Consider the following 21,398-nt stretch of genomic DNA (forward strand, 5'->3'; position numbering starts at 1 on the left):
GGGACAGTTGTCCTTGGAGGCTTTCCTGACACTGGTGGGGAATTCCAGCCAGGAGACTAGAGGGAGACATGGAGCTCACTGATGTGTGGATCTAATGCTGAAACAAGAATGGGAGTAAAGTGGGGAATCCTATGCCATCATAGGCTCTGACATCATTGAAATAACCCAAGTTTCAAAATGAGAGGAGAAGGGAGAGAAGAAAGGAGGATGTCATGAACGGATGGATGCCTGGGGGACAGGTGGGGAGGTCCCAGGGTGCTACTGAGGCCAGAAAAAGGCAGTGGAAGCTGAGGTTAAAAAAAAAGGGGGGGTGACTGGAAGAATCCTATACGGATATTAATGTTAAATGTATGCACAAGAATACAATCATCCTGAATGCCAAATAAATGAATATGACAAATTTTAAGAGGAAAAAAAATCAAAGTTACATGGTAAATATAAGAAATATAGTAGAAATACAGAAACAATTAAAAAATGAGATTCAACTGAGATCAATCATATTACTTGTATGAATAAATCTGAACTCACAACTAAAAGACTTTCAGGTTGATTCACAAAGCAAAAACCAGCTCTGTCAGATTATCCTTAGATCATGCTGAGGTGCTAAAAATGAGATGAGGGCGTGGGGTGTACCATGCAAACACCCTCCAATAAGAGTAGGGATTGTGATCTTGATACCAAGGAAAGGAACATTCAGATGCAAAACCCTTCAGAGACGTGGAAGAACACTTGGGATGGGGTTGGGGGGCAGGATCTGGGGGCAGGTGCCCAGTATTCCAGGCAATTCCACAAGCCTGGGCTGGCCCACCGCCTCTCCATGTGCTCAGTGATGCTCCTAGAGTTTACAGCACTCTTGACAGACGGATGGATAGATGGGTGGATGGATATACAGATGTATAGATATGTATAACTATTCTAGATAGGAATTCTAATTACTGGGCAATAATTGCAGTTACCAGACACTGTCTAGCTCTTCATCACTTTTTTCCCATAGAAATGCCGGATTTGCCATGAAACTGCTTAGACTACAAGATGTCCAGGAACCTCACAGTCAAGCAGAGACAGAATATCCAGTCTTGTAAAAAGTTGACTCCCTTCAGGAAGCAATACAGTTGCTGTTCAACCCCGACTATCCCATGAGGGCTTAGCATTTTCTTCCTGAGTCCTCTGGAACTTTGCAATTGCAAATAATCATAGTTCTTACTATCTGTGACACCTAGTCCTTGCAGCCCCAGAAGGCCAAGGGAGAAACAGGCTAAGAGGTGGTTTCTCTCCTCACTCATGCATCTAGTGACTCAGTCTTGGGAAATCTGGCACAAAACGGGGCCAACCCACACCATTTGGGTTACTCAGCTGATGAAAGACCATGCATTCTTCCTTTAGTCAGGGAGTCTTCTCGGTGTTAGGGAGAAACCCAAGGCCACTCAAGGGGGGTCACTGCCACTGTGGCCTGAGTTTGGTCCCAACCAGATGAGTTAGTGTACGAGTTGCAGGACTGTCATAAAATGTTGGTGTTAGAGCACACCTGAGGGTGTGATCATGGGAGAGGAAAGTGAACAGCACCGGGGGCTCAAGAGATAGCCAAGGGGCTAGAAATTCCATGAGCAAAACCAGGGGATACCAAGTGGTGTGAGTGGCTTTTATGCGACTTGGGGATGGGGCTGATTTCACACCTGGGTCATTTTGTCCCACCTAACAGCACAGGGTTTGCTCAGGGACCCAAGCAGAAAGGGTGTTGATGAAGGGAAGTAGATGGAAATGTTTAGGGAGCAGAAGCCTGAGAAGCCCTGGCAAAACTCATCCGGGGGCAGGGGGACACCTGTCACAGCTGGTGGTGGCTGCAGCCAGGTTTGCACCGTCTGCCCTCCTGCCCACCCGTGACCCGTGAAGCCTTGGCTACCTCTTCCACCTCCAGGCCTCATGTGGGCATCTCTCACTGGCTCCTCCCAGTGGCACACGCTTAACCTGGCCCCACACAGGAAATAGCTGGAGGCTGAGCAGCAAGGGGAGGAGGTGGTGAAGATACTGAGTTGACATCCAGTCCAGGCAGAGGGCACGGATCCAGTGAGATGACCCGAATGAAAATTAACTAGAGGAGAGAGGGAGTTTGGAGCAAGATGACACCGAGATGACAAGATAGCACCCACACAGCCCTCTGGGGTTTTGCAGAAATTTCAAGTAGGGGTTGGTGCTCATCTCATCTAGATCTTACCAGGGAGAGAGATTGCAGCTAGGGATGCTAATTACAACGATTTGCTAATGATTCTTCAATTGTTGAAGAGCTATATACATTTACCCACACTTCAGTTGATGAGATTATCTTCTTAATCTCTGGAATGGTGCACAGTAAGCAAACACAAGCCTTGACTGAATGAAAAATACGCACGAATATGAACACAAGACAAATGAAAGAACATCGGCAGCACTCACTAGCTTCCACACACTGTCCCTGTGATAAGTCCCCCCACTGACATGATTACCCAGATCATGATCTAGCACGTCTGGGTTCTGGAAGCCCATGGACTACAGCTTCCCAAGGCAGCGTACCTGAATGTAAGACCAGAGATGGATCCATTAACCACAGAGACAAGGAAACAGATTTCACACCTAAGTATTGGAGTAAAAGCAGTGGAAATTATGAATGTGCATTTTTTAATAGATTTTCACTGATTTTATTGAACCTGGTATAAATTTTTTTCTAAATTTCCTATTTCATGTTATAATGTGCCACAGAATAGGAAGAAATATTTTCAGCTAAAAGAGACGTTTTAAATTAAGATGGTTGTTATATGACCCAGAAAGCAGCTCACAGGACTAATTTAATTCCAAGAAAGTACACAAAGGTCTTTGTTTTTCTAAAGATGCGCAGAGAAGGGAAGGGTCCCAAACTCTGGTGCAACATCCTCCTAATTTACGTTAATCTGCCTCTTTCTCAGCATCTACTGCACTAAGAGAGGGAATACTGAACCAGATTTGGGGGTTTGAAACAGTATGGTCTGAAAGCCCAGGCCTGTTAGGGGTTGTGACAGGAGCAGTGTGGCCTTGGGCCAACCCACCACTTTCCTCCCTGAGCCTCAGAAGTCTCAGCTATAGAAAGAGGGGCAGAGAGATCTTCCACTGCTGACCTTTTATGCAGCTGCCTGAAGACAGACAGTCCTGCCATCTGGGCAGCCCTTACTCCCATCCCAGCCTCCCTTTCATTGAAGGACAGAACATGGAGCAAAGCAAGAGGATGGCCCACAGGCAAGTTCATCCTTACCCACAAGCCAGAATTAAGGATACGGTTTTAAGGGCTTTTCTTTCAATTTAGCAAAAAAGACTTTCCCACAGTTTGTGACTGATGAGAAGCAAGCAACGTATTTCAGAATCAGGGAAACCTGGCTGGCCCTGGGAAGCAGGAAAAGCCAGTTACATGGTTATATGCAGGGTGACTGCTATGTGCTGACAGAGGCCTCCAGCCTGGGGGTACCCTCTTAGGAGCTGCCCCTCCAACCTCCCCTCTGCTCCCTTCTATTGCTGGTTGAACACTACAGATACTGGGGGTACAAAGGTGACCAAATCCCATCCCCTCCCACATAGCTGAATTGGAGAGATCTTTATACAACTTGGCATTTTCTACAAAATGTGGTATGAGGATGGAGGAACCCAGAAGACAAGGCCCCAGCCCTATATGCAAAAGAAATATTAGTTAATCTATGTGCTACCAACTAAGTCTTCCTGGTTTAGATCTCAAATTGCTGCATGGCCTTCCAGCTTCGCTCAGCTACCAGCATCCTCTCCTGACTTCGGCCTACTCCTGTCTTCAGATTGGGCTTTGACATAGCTTTCCTCAGAATACATGCCACACACACAGTCCACAAATCCACTCCTCCGGCAATTCCTGCCTGGATCCACATGCTCTGGCTTCTACTCGGAATCGTGGCTCCCAAACTCTGGCCTGTGCCCAGCAGGCACAGTGGCCTCCCACCAAATGGGTCTGTACACCAATCAAGCTGAGAGATGAGAGGCCGCCTCCTGCTCCTTGCTTCCACTGGGCTGTCAAAAGATCTCTGAGCTGGGATCACCATAAGCTAAGTTGGCTGGTTCTTAGACAAAGGGTAAAAAAGTGGCCTTACTGAAGATCAGGCAGCACTGAGGGGAGCTCTGTAAGGCTTAACCCAACAGACGCTCCTGCTAGGGTCTGGCGTCCATATGTCAGAGCTACCTACAAGTTCAGGCCTTCACCTCTTTGTAGGACATCGTACTCGAGGGACACCGATATCGGCCCTCCCTTGGGGGGTGTTTGCAACTATTATTTAATTATGCCCATCTATGGAAGCATGTGTAGCTGTGTAAGTAGAAAAGATGAATGTGGGGTAAGTTAGGAACCATATTGTGACATTAAGTAACCAGTACTCACCAGCGGCTGTTCTCCTCCCCTTCATGGACACATGGAGGAGGAGTCACACGATGTGGATTGATCTACTTCCTGCCAACAGGCTGTGACTGGAAGTGACATGTGCCACTTCTGGGCCAAAACCCTTAGGAGTCAGACACACTTCTCCAGCTCTTCCCTTGTCTTAACTGTGAGGGGCCAAAATATTATAGATGGTGAGAACTACTTTCCAAATTTTTTGAGAACCCATAAATAGCGAGAATTCATTTCTTTGATGATCCTAGCATGTCTGCTCAAAAGACTGCCCAGAATACCCTCTTTGCTCCCTGTTACCTAAACACTGGGTCTAAACTACAAAGAAAATGCTGTGTCCAGACCATCTGCAATCTTGTATTCTGCTCTTTCTTTTAGAAAGCCTGATTATTGCTTTTGTTGACAACACTCTAATGACTGTTCTCCCTCATATCTGAGAATACATGATGTGCAAGTAACAGTCTCTCAAGTCATCATTCAGAGAAAGGAATACAAATCATAAACAACTGAGACTGAAAATAGCAAAAGTTGCCCGGATACTGAGTTCTTAAAATCTTGATTCAAATGGAATTTCTGTAACCTGGTTTTTTTTCAATTACATAAAAAACTAGCTAAGTGTGAAAGGGAAGCACATTTCGTCCTCCCAGGCAGCCATGTCTTACCTATGCAGTAATGCCGGAGCAAGTCCCTGGAGCAAGCGTGCAGATGGAGTACTGAGTCTAGAGAGAACCCATCACCACTATAGGTGTGCCCCCCCCAACCTGCAGAAGCAAATGCCACATGGGTTTTTGCCAGAATCTCAATGGAAACGTTTCTGTTTGCTTTGATTTTTACACTGAGAGCTAAACAGCAAAATTCAGGATGTGGAAATGTGAAATCACTGAATGGATCTTGCCATTTCTACTAATCCAGCTGGCCATTCGGGAAGTGCAGGGCACACGTCAGGCACTGGACAGCAGGGCGTTTTCTTCTTCCTCTTCGGGAAACCTGAAGCTGCAGGCCTCTCTTTCGGAATATCTTTCATCATTACCTACTCTACAAACTCTCCATACAGATGTACATTCTCTAAATCTTGGATGGGAATGGACCATCATTTATTTTTAAATGCAATTTCTGAAGACCTCTCAGTAGAAATTGCACATTTTCTTTATTTAGAACAGGCTTCACGTTGACCCATTCCTCATTAGGGTATAAACGTCCTCCTGTTGAAGGTGACTGCTCATACTATGAGGATGCCTAGCACTGTCACAGAAAGTACACACCAAGTTTAGACCCAAACACTGTGACATCTTAGGAGATGCTAAAAAGCCATTTTCTTGCTGCAGAGAATAAAACTTGATGACACAGCTTCTTTAAAAACCTTGCAAATTTAAACATAGTCACTTCATCTGAATCACCCTAGCTGGAAGACTTAAAAAATGAATATCCACCCCAGCCCCCACTGCTCTACTCTCTGAGATCCCAAACTAAAATAATCAAGAGTTTTGAAAACAAACCAAAAAACTTTATTTACAAAAGTAAATTTTAACTCACTTTTATATATCATATAATGTTAATGCTGACAGCAACAGAGCCTCTGGAATATTTAAAACACCTGGATTTTAAAATACATTGAGGTTTGTGCAGCTCATTCCCCACTAGTTATATTATAAAACTTATAAATGTTTCTTTAGCTTTGTTGTTTGGTCATGTTTTTGTGCAGAAGTCACGCTTCAGGGTAGGTTTGCCACCAGACATGATCACATAACCATTGGCTGTGGATTTCCAAGAAGCAAAGGAGCCAATCTTAGCAAAGCTCGCACTGGCATTTTCAGCTGTTTAAATTTGAAGAGGAGTTCAGCAAAGCTTGTGCTCCCTAAAGAAATGGAAATGGGGGGGAAGTCAAACTTCTATATAAATTCAGCTGTACACACCCCTTTCAAGGAAGCTTCAGAAACATAATCACATTTAAAGCTACATTCTTCCCTTTGAAAACAATTCCCCAAAGGTAATATTTAAATTATGAATTTCCCGAATACACTGTAAAATATAATTTGATATAAAAATGTCAAATGTATCCTACTCTGTACTTCAAAAAGTGACCTGTAACTACATCTGAAACTGTTACTATTTACATATTACTTAAATATAATTAATAAATGTGCCTGTCTACTTTCAACTACCATAATCTATACACTCCAATATGTATCTAAAAAAAAGAATAAAGGCTTAAAATGAGTAACACAGAAGTTAATCTAATGCCTCAATCTCCAAGAAGCAAAGGTTCTCAACTGTGGTCCTACAGATTCCAACATAATTCACATGGAGTGGAGCCTGGGCATCTGGAGGCCTGAAGGCTGCCCCGGTGATTCTGATGAGCAGCCAAAGTCAAGAAACACCGCTCTAAAGGAAGTAGCAAGTATATAACCTGAAATCCTATTAAGCATCATCTTCCTTTTTGCCTCCATCCGACCACATATAATGGTAAACCATTCCCTCTCTCCTAGCTCCAATATATATGTGAATATGGTCCCTGTGACTCTAGGCCACAGGAAGCATCCTAGCAGACATGCAGACACCAGAGGCATGTTCATGATCATGGGACCTCATGAAGATGAACAGAAAAGTTTCACAATGTGATCATGTGGCTCTCTGATTAAGGCACGACTAACACAAGAGAGAGATCTGCTACATAGAATATAAGGGAGGCAACTACTACTCCTGTTTCCTTTCATTGACTGGCGTCTGCCAGCCAGCTGAATTAAATATTCAAAAAACCTCAACGGAAATTTAGACAAATTTCTTATTTAATTGTTATTCTATGGTGTTCCCCAGACCTTACTAAAACCCAAGCACAGAGAATAAAAACATCCAGGAAGATATGAAACAACTCCAACATACTAATACACTGTGGAATGTAATAGACCATTTACATTCAATGCGATACTGAAATGGTTAGGTTTAAACACATCGTCTTGCTCTTCGCTTTCTATTTGTTCCATCCGTGCTCTATTCCTCACTGTCCTCTTTTAAAAGGATTACTTTTCATGACTTTTTATGATTCCACTGTAGCCTCTTTGTTGAAGTAAGTTCTGATTCTGTTTTCTTACTTTAGTAATTGCTTTATGACTTCCAACATACACATTTAAATGATCAAAGATTACCTTTGATCTCACCCAAGGTGTCACCAAAGTGAGATTATTCTACTTCACATACTAGCATAAAGGCCTTCCCATAGTACTTCCATTTCTCCCTTCCCAGTCTTTAAGCTACTATTGTCCTATTTTTCACTCTGCATGTTTTATCAACTCCATAGCACACTGCTGGTATTTTTATTCTGTCAGTGGTCTTTAAAAAAGTATTTTTAAGAGAAATAAACCTTGCATAAATAAACCCATGCCATTACCATTTCCAGTGTTCTGCAATCCTTTGTGTAACCCCCCATCTCCATCTCATATTATTTTCCCTCTGCCCAAAGGACTTAATTGACAACATTTCTAGTAACGTGGGTCTGCTGGTGACGAATTCTGTCAGCTTCTGTGTTTCTGGCATTATTTCATGGTCACTTGTTTTGAAAGATATTTTTGCTGGGTATAAAACTCTAACAAGACATTTTATTTTCCTCTGGGTCCTTTACTCCACTGATCTATCACTTAAATTGCTTCCTATGAGAAATACACAGTCACTCTTATTTTTATCTCTGTAACATGTCCTTTTCCTCTAGCTGCTTTTAAGACTTTTTTACCATCAGTTTTGGGCAATCTGGTTATGATTGCCTTAATATAACTTTATTCATATTTCTCATGCTTGGGATTCACTGAATTTCTTGAATCTGTGGATTTACAGTTTTCACCAAATCTGGAAAATTTCCAGGTGTTATTTCTTCAAATATTTTTTTCTGCTGCACCTCTTCCTCCCTCAATTTCTCTCTTCTTCAGGGACTCCAATCACATGTGAATTAGGTGTTTTAAGTTCCACAGCTCACTTCATTTATGCTCTGTTCCTCTTTTTCCTTCTTTTACTTTTGCATCTAATTTTGGACAGTTCCTATTGCTATGTCATCAAGCTTGCTAATTTCTTATTATGGCATGTCTAATCTGCCCATTAATCCCATTCGGTGTACTCTTCATCTCAAACATCGCATTCTACATCTCAAAAAGTTCAATTACAGTCTTTTTATATCTTGTATGTTTCTTAATGTTCTGAAATACAGAATAGAGTTACAATAACTGTCTTAATGTCCTTGTCTGCTAATTCGAACATCTGTGTCAATTCCAGGTCAGCTGTAATTGTTTTTCATCTCATTATAGGTCCTATTTTCCTGTTTCTTTGTATACCAGATATTGAGAATTTCACCTTGTTGGGTGCTGGGTATTTCTGTATTTCTATGTTTTTGAGCTTTGTTCTGGAATTACATTTCTTGAAAAAAAGTTTAATCCTTTTGTGCCATGCTTTTAAGATTTGCTAGGTGGGACCAGAATACACTCAGGTCTATTTAGTCTATAGCTAAATATTTCCCACTACTAGAGCAAGACCATTCTGCATATCTATGGCCCCTTTAATTATGAAGTTGTGGGAACAGGCATTATTCCTGAACCTATATAAGCAACTGGTAATGTGTGTCCTCTAATCCATGTAGACAGTTCTCCCCCAACCCTCACATAGTTTCTTCACATTCATGTGCTGACCAGTAAGTACTCTTCTGATAGTTGAGGGAGACCCTCTGCAGATGTCTGACATTTTCTCTTTGTGTAGCTCTCTCCTCTCTGGGATTTCATCTTGTAAACTCTAGCTCCTCTGGTCTCCCTGTACTCTCAGCAACATGACCTCAACTCACGGAGTCTCCCAGGCTCCACCTAGGTTCTCGATCCCTCCCCACATCTGGGACCTCTCGAGGTTATAATCTGGGGCAATCATAGGGCATATCACATCGTTCTTCATCCTCCGGGATCACTGTTCTTCATCACCTAATATACAATGTGTCAAAAGCCACTGCTTCATATGCACTGTCTAGTCTTTTTGGTTCCACAAAGGATAGCAAATCAAATCCCAGTTACACCATCCTGGCTGGAAATGGAAGTCTATGCTTGAAAACTGTTTCCTCTTTTATTTTTAGTAGTTTGACTATTCTGTGACTACGTGTGGTTTTCTTCATATTTATCCTGCTTAGTGTTCACTCTAAGTGGATGTCCATTCTCCATTTTTAAAAATTTTTAGCCCCAGTCTCTTCAAACATTGCTTCTATCTCATTTTCTCTCTCCTCTTATTCTGGGATCTCAACTATGTGCATGTTTGACTTTTTTACCATATTCTACCATGCTCCTTTTCTGTATTTTCAACCCAACGTCTGTGTTTAATTTGCTTACTTTCTACACACCTGCCTTCTGGTTCATTTATCTGCTGTGTCTGATACACCACTTAATCCATACACTGAATTCTTAATTTCAGTTATATTTTTCAGTCCTAGAATTTCCATTTAACTCTTTCTTATTGGTTCCAGATTTCTGGTGGCATGCTCTATCTTTTCATCTATTTTCTTGGTAATATCAGTTGTAGTTATTTTAAGACCAATCCAGTAACTTTTATCTAGGTCACATATAAGTCAGCTTCTGTTACCTTCTTTTCTTGTTATGTCTTGTAATTTTTGATTGAAAAGTGGATACTGTGTATTAAAAAGTATAAAGGTTCAGGATATATTTTGTTCCTCCTAAGACGGTTATGGTTTCTTCTGTAAGGCAGGCAGAATGCAAACAGATTTCTGTTCTACTTGAAGCTAACTTTAGGTCTTCTCAGTTTCACTTTTTACCTTTACTCTTGGGGCTTGGTCCTGCTGTGGTAATGGCTGGGATGCTTATCAGAGCCACTTCACACCTGAGCAGCCCTGGAACACTACCCTTTGTCTCCCTGGCACTATGCTGTTGCTGAAATCTTTGCTCACATCTTTAGTCTCCTGGCTTTTGCTAGATTTCTTGAAGTCTTATCCTGTGCATGCTTAAGATTTGGTATGGGTCTCAAGGAAAGAGTACATCCAGGTTTTTGAGTTATTATTCCTATTATTCCCTCCTACCAGGGATTTAGCTCAAGTTCTAGATTCTCAGGCAATTGTTAACCTAACCTCTGGCTACTCTGCCCAGTAGCACCACTGCCTTTTGCTGGGACTCTATTTGTGCTACGAACTGGCAAATTCCTTTGGAAGAAAGCTTGAGTAAATATGGAGTTTCCTCATTATGCTTCCCTTCTCATGGGGACTGTGGCTCCTCAGTCAAGTCTGGCCAGCATGGTTGCTACCAATTCCTTTAAATAGCTGTTTTATGTGATTTGTCAAACTTTTTTATTTGTTTTTGAGGGAAGGTCACTCCAATATAAGCAATTCCATCATGGCTATAACTGGAAGTCTCTAGAAAGTACATTCTTATCCAAGGTTTTCAAAACAGCAATAAACTAGTAATGTTATTAAATTTTAAATGATTAAATGGAGCAATCTATGCTCTTCTTAAAAACAATTTTTGAACCCTCAACTAGTAAGCACAAATTTGAAAGTGATAATAATAAGGGTGCTTAGAATTAATTCTATTTTAGGATTCAGGTCACTGGGCAAGCTCCATATCTAATTACATATTCTGAAAAATACAGTGAGGTGTTAGTATTTTAAACTCTGTATCATAAGAAACATTCAAATTCATATAAAATCCAGGTACCTGGTCATTTTAAAGCTTTATAATATTAGAAATTAAGATTATGTGATTAAAAAGAAACATCCAGGGGCGCCTGGGTGGCTCAGTGGGTTAAAATAAAGCCTAGCCCCACCTCGGGCTTTCTGCTCAGCAGGGAGCCTGCCTCCCCTCCCTTCTCTGCCTACTTGTGATCTCTGCCAAATAAATAAAATCTTAAAAAAAAAAAAAATCCAAACTAAAAACCGAAAAAATGAAGAAAATTAAAAATAACTTTAATAAAAATTATGAAAGAAAAATAACATAACCATTTAATTTATTAGTATACACTGGTGTTTGGGGCTCTCTGAAGAAGAACCCATCCTTTTCTGAATGTAAATAAAAGTTTATGCATGTATAAAGTTCAGATTGTCTTTTTAGAAAAAGTTCTCAACAGTAACACCCAAACATGAATGAAGACCAAAACCTAACTAGATAAAATAACTCACTAGAAAGGACTCCTACCAAGAAACTTAAAAAATAAGTGAGTCAATAATACAGGTACTGAAGAGGATTTAGATCTGCAATTACCTTCTAGTCCTATAGACGGCAGGTGCCATGGAGCTGGTACTGAGTGGTAGACGAGGAAACACGCCAGCATGCTCAGCTGAGATTCCTCAAAGGGCTGCCCACTGAGGTAGGCGTGCACACACACATCACCCCCAGCTGTGAGAGAAACACAAATGGAACTGAAGCAACTTGTTTTCTCATCTAGAACTCATTAAGCACTGACCATACACCAGATAGGTACTATGCTGGGAACTAGGGCTATAGCGGTAAGTGAGACAGAGTGCCTATCTCCACAGACTGTGAAGTGTTGTAAGGGACAGAGACATTATACAAATAACGACACAAACATGCATAAATAGAAATTGTGATGAGTGCTATAAAGGAGTGGTGGTCACTGAGGTTTCCTCTCCAGACACCCACTTTAAGCCCCTTCTTCCCTGCAGTATACAACATTTGAGGGGACTGACTTCAGGTCCAGAACTGGATCCTGATTATTATTAGCCAGACTTTCTCAAACTTTAAGGCACATTAGAATCACCTAAGCTGATTAAAACAGATGAGTGGGCCCACATCCCCAAAGTTTTTAAGATGGGGTCAGAAAAATTACATTTCAAACAAGTTCTCAGGTGATGCTACTGTTGCTCCAGAAATCACACTTTGAAAACCACTGGTCCAGGACAATCAAGGCAATCCCATTCTCAACCCAATGACTGGTTCAGGAACTGGAAGACCTAAGCTATTCAGTAAGAGGCAATCTCTGCCACAGGGACTGACTGAAGAATGTGTATGGGTTCCAATTCAAGCCAGAGACATGAGATGTTTGATAACACATTTGCTAGAAGCCTCTGAGAAAGAAATTTCATTGTTATGACAAAGCTCCTAGAAGCAACTCTATTCTTCTCTGCAAAATTCTGAGCTTGAGGAAAGGAACAGCCATTTTATTACCACAAGAAAAAGAATTCTGAGGATAAAGCCATGGCACAGAGTATAAATAATGGAACCTCAGAGAAATGGAGCTGAAGGCACTAAAATAAGATGATCCTTAGACCACCTTACCTATTCCAACAATGTAAGCTTATATGTGTCCTTATTGTTTAAGCCAAGTTCAGTTAGGCCCTCTAGTACTTGTATACAAAGGCATTTTGATACATAAAAGTTGGGAGAGGGGAAGGAGAAAGGGGGCGGGGAAAAAGAAATAAAAATGGCAGGAAAGTTGCCTGAAGTAGTGTTGTCTTAGAAGGCCTATGAGAAAGGGGGCACTTAAACTGAGGCTATAAGAATAAATATGAGTAGGCAGAGAATGAAAGAAAAAGGTTGTAGAGAGGGAAAGCAGCATATTTAACAGTCCCAAGAAAGAAGGAAAAAGAGAAATTACAACTGATTAAAAAAAAAAAAAAAACTACAATCATAAGAGACTACTATGGACAACTACACACCAACAAATGAGACCACCTAGAAGAAACAGATAAAGTCAAAGTCCTAGAAACATATGTCTGAGACAAAACATGAAGAAATAGAAAATCTGAATAGACTGATTACTAGTAACAAGACTGAACTGGTAATCTAAAACCTTCCAATAAGCAAACTCCAGGACCAGATGGCTTCACTGGTGAATTCTAGCAAACATTCAAAGAAAATTCAACACATATCGATCTTTCTCAAATTCTTCCCAAAAATCGGAAGGGAATGCTTTCAAACTCATTTACAAGGCCAGCATTAGTCTAACACCAAAACTAGACAAGGACACACACACAGAAAATTACACACCAATATCCCTGATGAACATAGATGTAAAACTCAACAAAATATTAGCAAACTGAATTAAAAAATACATCAAAAGGGGTCCCCACCATACCTCTGGCCACGGTTTCAAAAGACCTCACCAAAATCCTATCTCAAATGGAACGTACCATGGAAACCATGATGTGCATGTTCCCCAGGTTTGCTGGGGATAAAGGCTACTTAACAAAGGAGGACCTAAGAGTACTCACGGAAAAGCAGTTCCCTGGATTTTTTGAAAATCAAAAAGGCCCTCTGGCTGTGGACAAAATAATGAAGGACCTGAACCTAGACCTGGACCTAGACCAGTGCCGAGATGGCAAAGTGGACTTTCAGAACTTCTTTTCGCTAACTGCTGGGCTCACCACCGCATGCAATGAGTATTTTGTAGTATACATGACATGGAAGAGAAAGAAGTAGGAATCATTCAGGAACACTCCTGCCCGATGAGAGTTCTCCCAAAGGGACTCTTAAGTAGTCCCTTAAGGAATCTGCCCCATAGCTTCCCCCTGTATAAAGGATTGCATGAACAGGCCAGGATCCTCTGAAAATGTACAAGTAAAATCCAACCATTTGACAAGCAGAGAAAGAAAAGTCAGTGAAAGCTAGATAAACTTTAGATTTTTATATTGCGTGCATCCTCTTGTCCTCAATAAATCTTTTTTAATTCCTCAAAACAATAACAATAACAACAAAAAACTACTTTAAAAGGATCACACACACCACTACCAAGTGGGACTTATTCCAGGAATGCAAAGATGGTTCAACATCTGCAAATCAAAGTGATATAGCACAATAACAAAACAAATTATTAATAAATTAAGAGGAGGGGAGCCTGGCTCAGTGGGTTAAAGCCTCTGCTTTCGGCTCAGGTCGGATCTCAGAGTCCTGGGATAGAGCCCCACATCGGGCTCTCTGCTCAAGCAGGGAGCCTGCTTCCTCCTCTCTCTCTCTGCCTACTTGTGATCTCTGTCAAATAAATAAATAAAAATCTTTTAAAAAATTAGAAAAAATTAAAAAAATAAATAAAGAGGAAATCATTATTTCCTTATTACAAATGTAGAATATTCTCATTTATTCCGATTTTCTGTAACTTTAAAACTGTTCATTTTTAAAACATTTTAAACATTATTACATCTAAAGATAATAAACTACTTCTTTTTTTTTTTTTTTTGACAGAGATCACAAGTAGGAAGAGAGGCAAGCAGAGAGAGAAGGGGAAGCAGGCTCCCCACTGAGCAGAGAGCCCAATGTGGGGCCTGATCCCAGGACCCCGGGATCACGACCCGAGCCGAAGGCAGAGGCTTCAACCCACTGAGCCACCCAGACGCCCCCCTTTTTTTAAGATTTTATTTATTTGACAGAGAGAGATCACAAGTAGGCAGAGAGGCAGGCAAAGAGAGGGGGGGAAGCAGGCTCCCCAGTGAGCAGAGAGCCCGATGTGGGGCTCGATCCCAGGACCCTGGGATCATGACCTGAGCTGAAGGCAGAGGCTTTAACCCACTGAGCTACCCAGGCACCCCAGATAGTAAACTACTTCTAATAAAAAAAAGGATAAAAATCACATGATCATCTCAATAGATACAGAAAGGGCATTTAATAAAACTCAACATCTATTTATGATAAAAAACACTCAACAAAGTGGATATAGAAGAAATGCACCTCAACATATAAAGGCCATATATGACAAAGCTGTAGTTAACATCATATTCAACTATGAAAAGCTAACAGTTTTTCTTCTAAGACAAAGAACAAGACAAGGATGCCCACTCTTGTCACTTTTATTCAACATAGTAGTGGAAATCCTAGCCACAGTAATTAGGCAAGATAAAGAAACAAAAGGCATCCCAAATGGAAAGGAAGATTTCAAACTATACTACTAAGCTATAGGAACCAAACAGTTGGTATCGGCATAAATGCACGACCTCCATGGAACAGACAGAGAGCCCAGAAATAAACACACATATATAAGGTTAATTAATTTACAACAAAGGAGTCAAGACTATACAGTGGGGAAAGGATAGTCTCTTCAATAAATGGGGATGGGAAAATTGGACAGCCATATGCATCTTACACTATACACAAAAAATAACTCAAAATTAACGACCTGACTGTGAGACCTGAAGCCATAAAACTCTGAGAAGGAAACAGAGGCAGTAAGATCCCTGACATCATTCTTTGGTGCTGAATTTTGGAACTGACTCCAAAAACAAAGGCAACAAAAGCAGAATTAAACAAGTGGGACTACATTAAAAACTTCTGCACAGCAAAGGAAACCATCAACAAAATGAAAAGGCAACCTGGTAAATAAAAAAAAAAAAATCTGCAAATCACATATCCAATAAGGGGTTAATACCCAAAATATATTTTAAAAAACTCAAACAACTCAACAGAGAAAAAAAAGATTGAATTAAAACATGTGCAGGGAGAGGCGCCTGGGTAGCTCAGCTGGTTAAGCATCCGACTCTTGACTTCAGCTCAGGTCATGACCTCAGGGTCATGAGACTGAGCCCCATTTGGGGCTCCACACTCAGCAGGAAGTCTGTTTGAGATTCTCTCTCTTCCTCTGACCCTCCCCCTCCTCACATGTGCACTCTCTCTCTAAAATAAACAAATAAATCTTTTTTAAAAATGTGTGGGGAGGGGCGCCTGGGTTGCTGGTTGGCTAAGCATCTGCCTTTGGCTCAGGTCATGATCTCTGGGTCCTGGGATCGAGCCCCGCATCGGGCTCCCTGCTCTGCAGGCAGGTTGCTTCTCCTTCTGCCTGCTCTTCTCCCTCGTGTGCTCTCTCTCTCTCCCTGTCAAATGATTAAAAAAATCTTTAAAAAAAATGTGCAGGGAATCCAAATAGACTCTTTTTTTTTCAAAGAAAACATAAAGATGGCCAACAGACTCATGAAAGATGTTCAACATCACTAATTATCAGAGAAATGCAAATCAAAACCACAATGAGCTATCACCTCATAGTTGTTGGAATGGCTATGATCAAAAGGCAGGAAATAAGTATTGGAAAGAATGTGGAGAAAAGGGAACTGCCTTACACTGTTGGTGGGAATGCAAACTGGTACAGCTGCTATGAAAAACAGTATGGAGGTTCCTCAAAAACTTGAAAATAGATCTACCATATATGATCCAGCAATTCCACTGCTGGGTATTTATCAGCAGTGGAATTGCTGGATCATATATGGTAGAAAGAAAAAAAACACTAAACCAAAAAGATATTTACTTAGTTGCAGCATCATTTACCATAGCCAAAATCTGGAACAACCTAAGTGTCCATCAATGGATGAATGGATAAAGATGTGGTTATATGTACAGGATGGAATACTACTCTGCCATATAAATGAATGAAATCTTGCCACTTGCAATAACATGGATAGGCCTTGAGGGTATTATGCTAACTGACGTAAGTTAGACAGAGAAAGACAAATACCATATGATTTTGTGTATATGTGGAACCTAAAAAACAAAACTCATAGATACAAAGAAGAGAGTGATGGTTGTCACAAGGGAAGAGGGCTAGAGGTAGATAAAGAGTGAAGGGAGTCAGATGTATGGTGAAGGATGGTAACTAACTAGACTTACAATCATGATCACTTTGTGTATATACAAGTAGCAAATTATGTTACACACCTGAAACTAATATAAATGCATTATATCGAAACCAATGCAATCAATTTTACCTCAATTTAAAAGTGATGGTTCTTCACTGAAAAATAAATGCAAATTTTGGTAATTGCAATGGCAAGTCAGATTTGGTAAAGAGCAATGTTGTAAACTACCAAATGCCCTAACGAGCAGTAAGAAAAACAGTAACTCAGAGCACTGTTTTAGAGACTGCTCCACTCACTGCCGAAGTTCATTACTTCATTACTTAAATGTGCAAATCAGAGACTCTGCAAAGGTTAAGAACACACTTCTTATCAACAGCAAAGGTCTGCCATAGATGATCATGCTGAACTGAATACAAACAGAATATCAAAACCCATGTAGTAACTTGTATATTTCCCAAAAAATGAGATTTTTTTAAAAAACATTTTAAAACTACATAATCTTTTAAATTCTAAGAGAAAATGACAGAACAATGTAGTTGTTAATCAAACACGAGGAGTTTGAAATTGCTGTTTTCCATGTATACTCTTCATAATCTGGTTTACTCTTTTTTTTTTTTTCCAGAAATTTATTCCCTATATTACAGTAGATAGTTTTTACCTAAATTATATTCAAATGCAGGTTCTACTGGCTACTAACAGCTTTAAAACATCAAGAATTATTACTACTGCTATTACTAAGGTTAGTATTTACCCCAAACAGGTTGCTGTCAGGTATGTATCAGAAGTTATTTGAAGGAACTGAAGAGAATAAAAAGATCAAGACGTTGACTAAAAATCAATTTCAAACATATATCACACATTAGACAGGTTTCCAAAAATCAAAAGGCCCCTCATTTGCCTCACGTGAGGCATAAGTACTTCTACACTATTCCCCTGCAATCGTAAGTCTATACTTCTAAGCCACAGTCACATGATGTCCCAGGTTCCCACTGACTGACTCAAAGAGCTGGTAAAACAAACCTTCATTCTAAGCACACATCGAGTTTTCAGTGTACACAGGGCAGAAGGGAAGGCAAGGGAAGAAAACAGCCTGTTGACTTCATAGCTAGGTGACAGGCCATACCCCTAAGAAACAGCAGAGAGAGACACGGGAAAGGAAACAGGATCTGATGCTAGAAAAGATAAAACAAGTTCTTAAGTGTCATGTGGCATTTAAAATGTATAAATAGGGGTGCCTGGGTGGCTCAGTGGGTTAAAGCCTCTGCCTTCAGCTCAGATCATGATCTCAGGGTTGTGGGATCGAGCCCCACATCGGGCTCTCTGCTCAGCAGGGAGCCTCCTTCCCTCTCTCTCTCTCTGCCTGCCTCTCTGCCTACTTGTGATCTCTGTCTGTCAAATAAATAAATAAATTTTAAAAATAAAATAAAATGTATAAATATACATACATATATATATATATATGTACGTATATACATTCTCGTAGTGTATTAAGCAGAGTTAAATATATTTTTTAAAGAAGATGAAGTAAATAAGCAGAGTCCAATTCACCTAACTGAAAACATTACATCTAAAGCCATTCTAGCTTATATTCAGGTTTATCTTGGTTAACAATGAAAGAAAATGTTAAAACTAAAAAGCCTGAGTCCCAATATCTTAAAAGCACCAGGAACTCTGGAAACAGTATGGGGGGGTTCCTCAAAAGGTCAAAAATAGAACTGCCCTACAACCCAGGAATTGCACTACTTGGTATTTAACCAAAGGATACAAATATATTGATTTGAAGGGGCACCTGCACCCCAGTGTTTATAGCAGCAATGTCCACAATAGCCACAATAGCCAAATATAAAGAGCCCAGACATCCATCAACAGAAGAATGGATAAAGAAGATGTCACACACACACACACACACACAATATTACTTGGCCATCAAAAAGAATGAAATCTTGCCATCTGCAATGACGTAGTAAAACTAGAGGGTATTAATCTAAGTGAAATGAATCAGAGAAAGACAAGTACCACATGATTTCATTCATATGCAGAATTTAAGAAACAGAAGAACATATGGGAAGGAAAGGAAAAATAAAATAAGATGAAAATAATGAGACGAACCATAAGAGACACTTAACTCTAGGAAACAAACTGAGGGTTGCTGGAGGGGAGGTGGAGGGGGATGGGGTATTTGGGTGATGGGCATTAAGGCAGCACTTGATGTAATGAACACTGGGTGTTCTATGCAACTGATGAATCACTAAATTCTACGCCTCAAGCTAATAATATACTATACGTTAATTAAATTGAATTTAAATAAGGAATTTTAAAAAATAAAAAAGCACTGGGCATAATGCGATTATTACCTTGTAGCCACTGGTCCAGAGTATTATCAATAGTGCATTTTACAACAGGGAGGAACTCAGAATTCATAAAGAGCCCCCGCTTAGGGTGATTCTGAAGCCGCTCCTGATGGCTCCTGGAGCTGAAAAACTCTAACACCAGCTTTATCTGCCAAAGTTCAGATGTTTCACACATTTCTCTTCTTCCTAGTCTTCTCATAGCCTTGAGGAGATAAAAGTAACAGCAGTCCACTTAATGAAAGAAAGAGTGAAATTGCTCTAATCGTCTCTTCCTTAGAGTTGCATAATAGAGTATTTTTTAAATATGGCTCATAGATCAATAAAGGGCAGAGGGGAATCCATTCCATGTTTTGATGCAGTTAGCCCCAGAGGAGAGGGTGCAGATACATGTCCACCCTCTTCAGTGTGGTCCCCACATAAATAGCTTTTAGATAAAAGCAACAAAGGCAAATGACCTCATTCTTGGCTCAATGGCTCTGAAAAATGAAGACCCGCTAGGTCTACTGCCATCACCTCTGGGAAACCTGAGTACAATGACTTGGCCAGGGAACCCAGGGGTCAGAAGGCAAAACAATACTACTAATAATACTGTTCTTGGGACCCATCCGCAAAATCACCATGGCTGCAACCAGCAGGGATGTTCTTCTGTAGACACCTGCCCATGACTGTGAAGGGGTAAAGGTTCAGAGCATAAAAAGGGAACACTTTCGGCCAACAAAGGAAAAACAAAACTCATTATTTAACTGCTATATAGAGAGGCCCTGTGACAGTGTTAGTGTGGACATCATAAAATCATACTTTCTGATTAAAAGATGTGGATGGATACCAGACAATAATGCCATTCTGGGCCTATCTGGTTATATTAGAACTTGCCTTTTAATTAAGAATATAACTTGACAGAATGTGATTTTCAGGTTTGGGGAAATTCTCTCCTTCCTAAGTGTCATTTCCCACTTTTCAATAAAGATTATTTTGCCATTAGAGATTACTTCCTTTGGATTTAGACACTGAGTCCCACATGCTTATCTATGAACTCACCATGTCACATTCACTTAAAGAATTCTTTAAAAATCACAGATCTGGACCTCATCCCAGAAAATTCTGTTTCAGTAGATGATACAGAACAGGACTTAAAGATCTGTATTCTGAAGATTACTCTATAAATTTAAGCCCAGTTAGAAAACTACTGGCTAAGCTTAACTGCAATTTTGGGTCTGAAAGGTGTGATACTATTAAAAAGTCTTGTGTATTACTAATAACCCAAAGTGAATAAATTGGCCTGATCCTTTAGGGAAGCAGTTAGGCATCACTTTCTGCATTACCCCTTTACTTTTAAAACAGCAATAAAATAAAAGAAATTTAAAAATGAACTCCAGCTTCCTAAATCCCTACATACTAATACTATAACCTCTTGCACACTTAATCACACAAGCATAATTTCACATTACTGTCATCACTAGAGTACCGTTTGTTCACTTACTGCTCATTTGCATTTCTTTTCCATGAAGAGGCTTTGCAGGAAGGAGACAAGAGAAGGATGCTAGGGAAGAAAGGCAGGGAACGTGGTCTTCCCCTGATAGTCAAAGGAAGAGAAAAAAGGGGAGACTGGGAACCCTAGAGTTCCTGGCATCATAAATTCTAAGCTTTTTTTTTGGTCATAAGTAAAGCTTTTAAGTTTTATAGAGTTTCCTTTTTTGAATTGCTAAAAGCAATGAGAAACCAAAAAAGATGTACACACAGGGAACCTTACCTCACTGTTCAGTATGTTAATTAAAATACAGTATAAATGTCATCAGAATTGAACTGGTTTTTGAACCATACCTGATCCATTGCTATGTATGCAGGCAGCATCTCTGGGGTCTCCTGAGTAACACATTCATACAGTACTGAAGAAAACAGATCCAGAATTTCCTGTTTCTGTGGAAAATTAGAAACTTTTTGTAGCACATCAATGTATATTCCAAAATCAATTCAACGTTGTAGAGCAACTACATGGCCCATTCTTAAGCTCAACAGTCAATAATACATAAGGTAAAACAGCTATCTCTTTATAAAAGCATAGTGAATGCAATACTAAACATCAATCAAATGTAGTAAAATTGGGCGC

The 21,398-nt window shown here is 40.2% G+C and overlaps 2 protein-coding genes across 5 annotated transcripts in view; one reads left to right on the plus strand and one right to left on the minus strand.

Moving 5' to 3' along the window:
* Window positions 1-5,890: 5,890 nt before the first annotated feature.
* ANAPC1 (anaphase promoting complex subunit 1) overlaps window positions 5,891-21,398 on the minus strand; it is a 103,307-nt gene continuing 87,799 nt past the window's right edge. For all 4 annotated transcript variants that reach the window (XM_047745172.1, XM_047745173.1, XM_047745174.1 and 1 more), the window contains 4 exons: window positions 21,113-21,208; window positions 19,295-19,493; window positions 11,629-11,763; window positions 5,891-6,263 (listed from right to left, as the gene is read on the minus strand). In XM_047745172.1, coding sequence (XP_047601128.1) covers window positions 6,148-6,263; window positions 11,629-11,763; window positions 19,295-19,493; window positions 21,113-21,208 — 546 coding nt within the window. In that variant the 3' untranslated portion in view covers window positions 5,891-6,147. The remainder of the gene's footprint in view (window positions 6,264-11,628; window positions 11,764-19,294; window positions 19,494-21,112; window positions 21,209-21,398) is intronic.
* Window positions 12,314-13,806, plus strand: LOC125108803 (protein S100-A10-like). The gene is made up of 2 exons (XM_047745149.1): window positions 12,314-12,350; window positions 13,448-13,806. The coding sequence occupies exons 1-2, from the start codon at window positions 12,314-12,316 to the stop codon at window positions 13,804-13,806; spliced, it is 396 nt and encodes a 131-aa protein (XP_047601105.1).

The sequence above is a fragment of the Lutra lutra genome, chromosome 9 (assembly GCF_902655055.1).
Source record: "Lutra lutra chromosome 9, mLutLut1.2, whole genome shotgun sequence".
In the NCBI taxonomy this organism is placed as follows: Eukaryota; Metazoa; Chordata; class Mammalia; order Carnivora; family Mustelidae; genus Lutra; species Lutra lutra.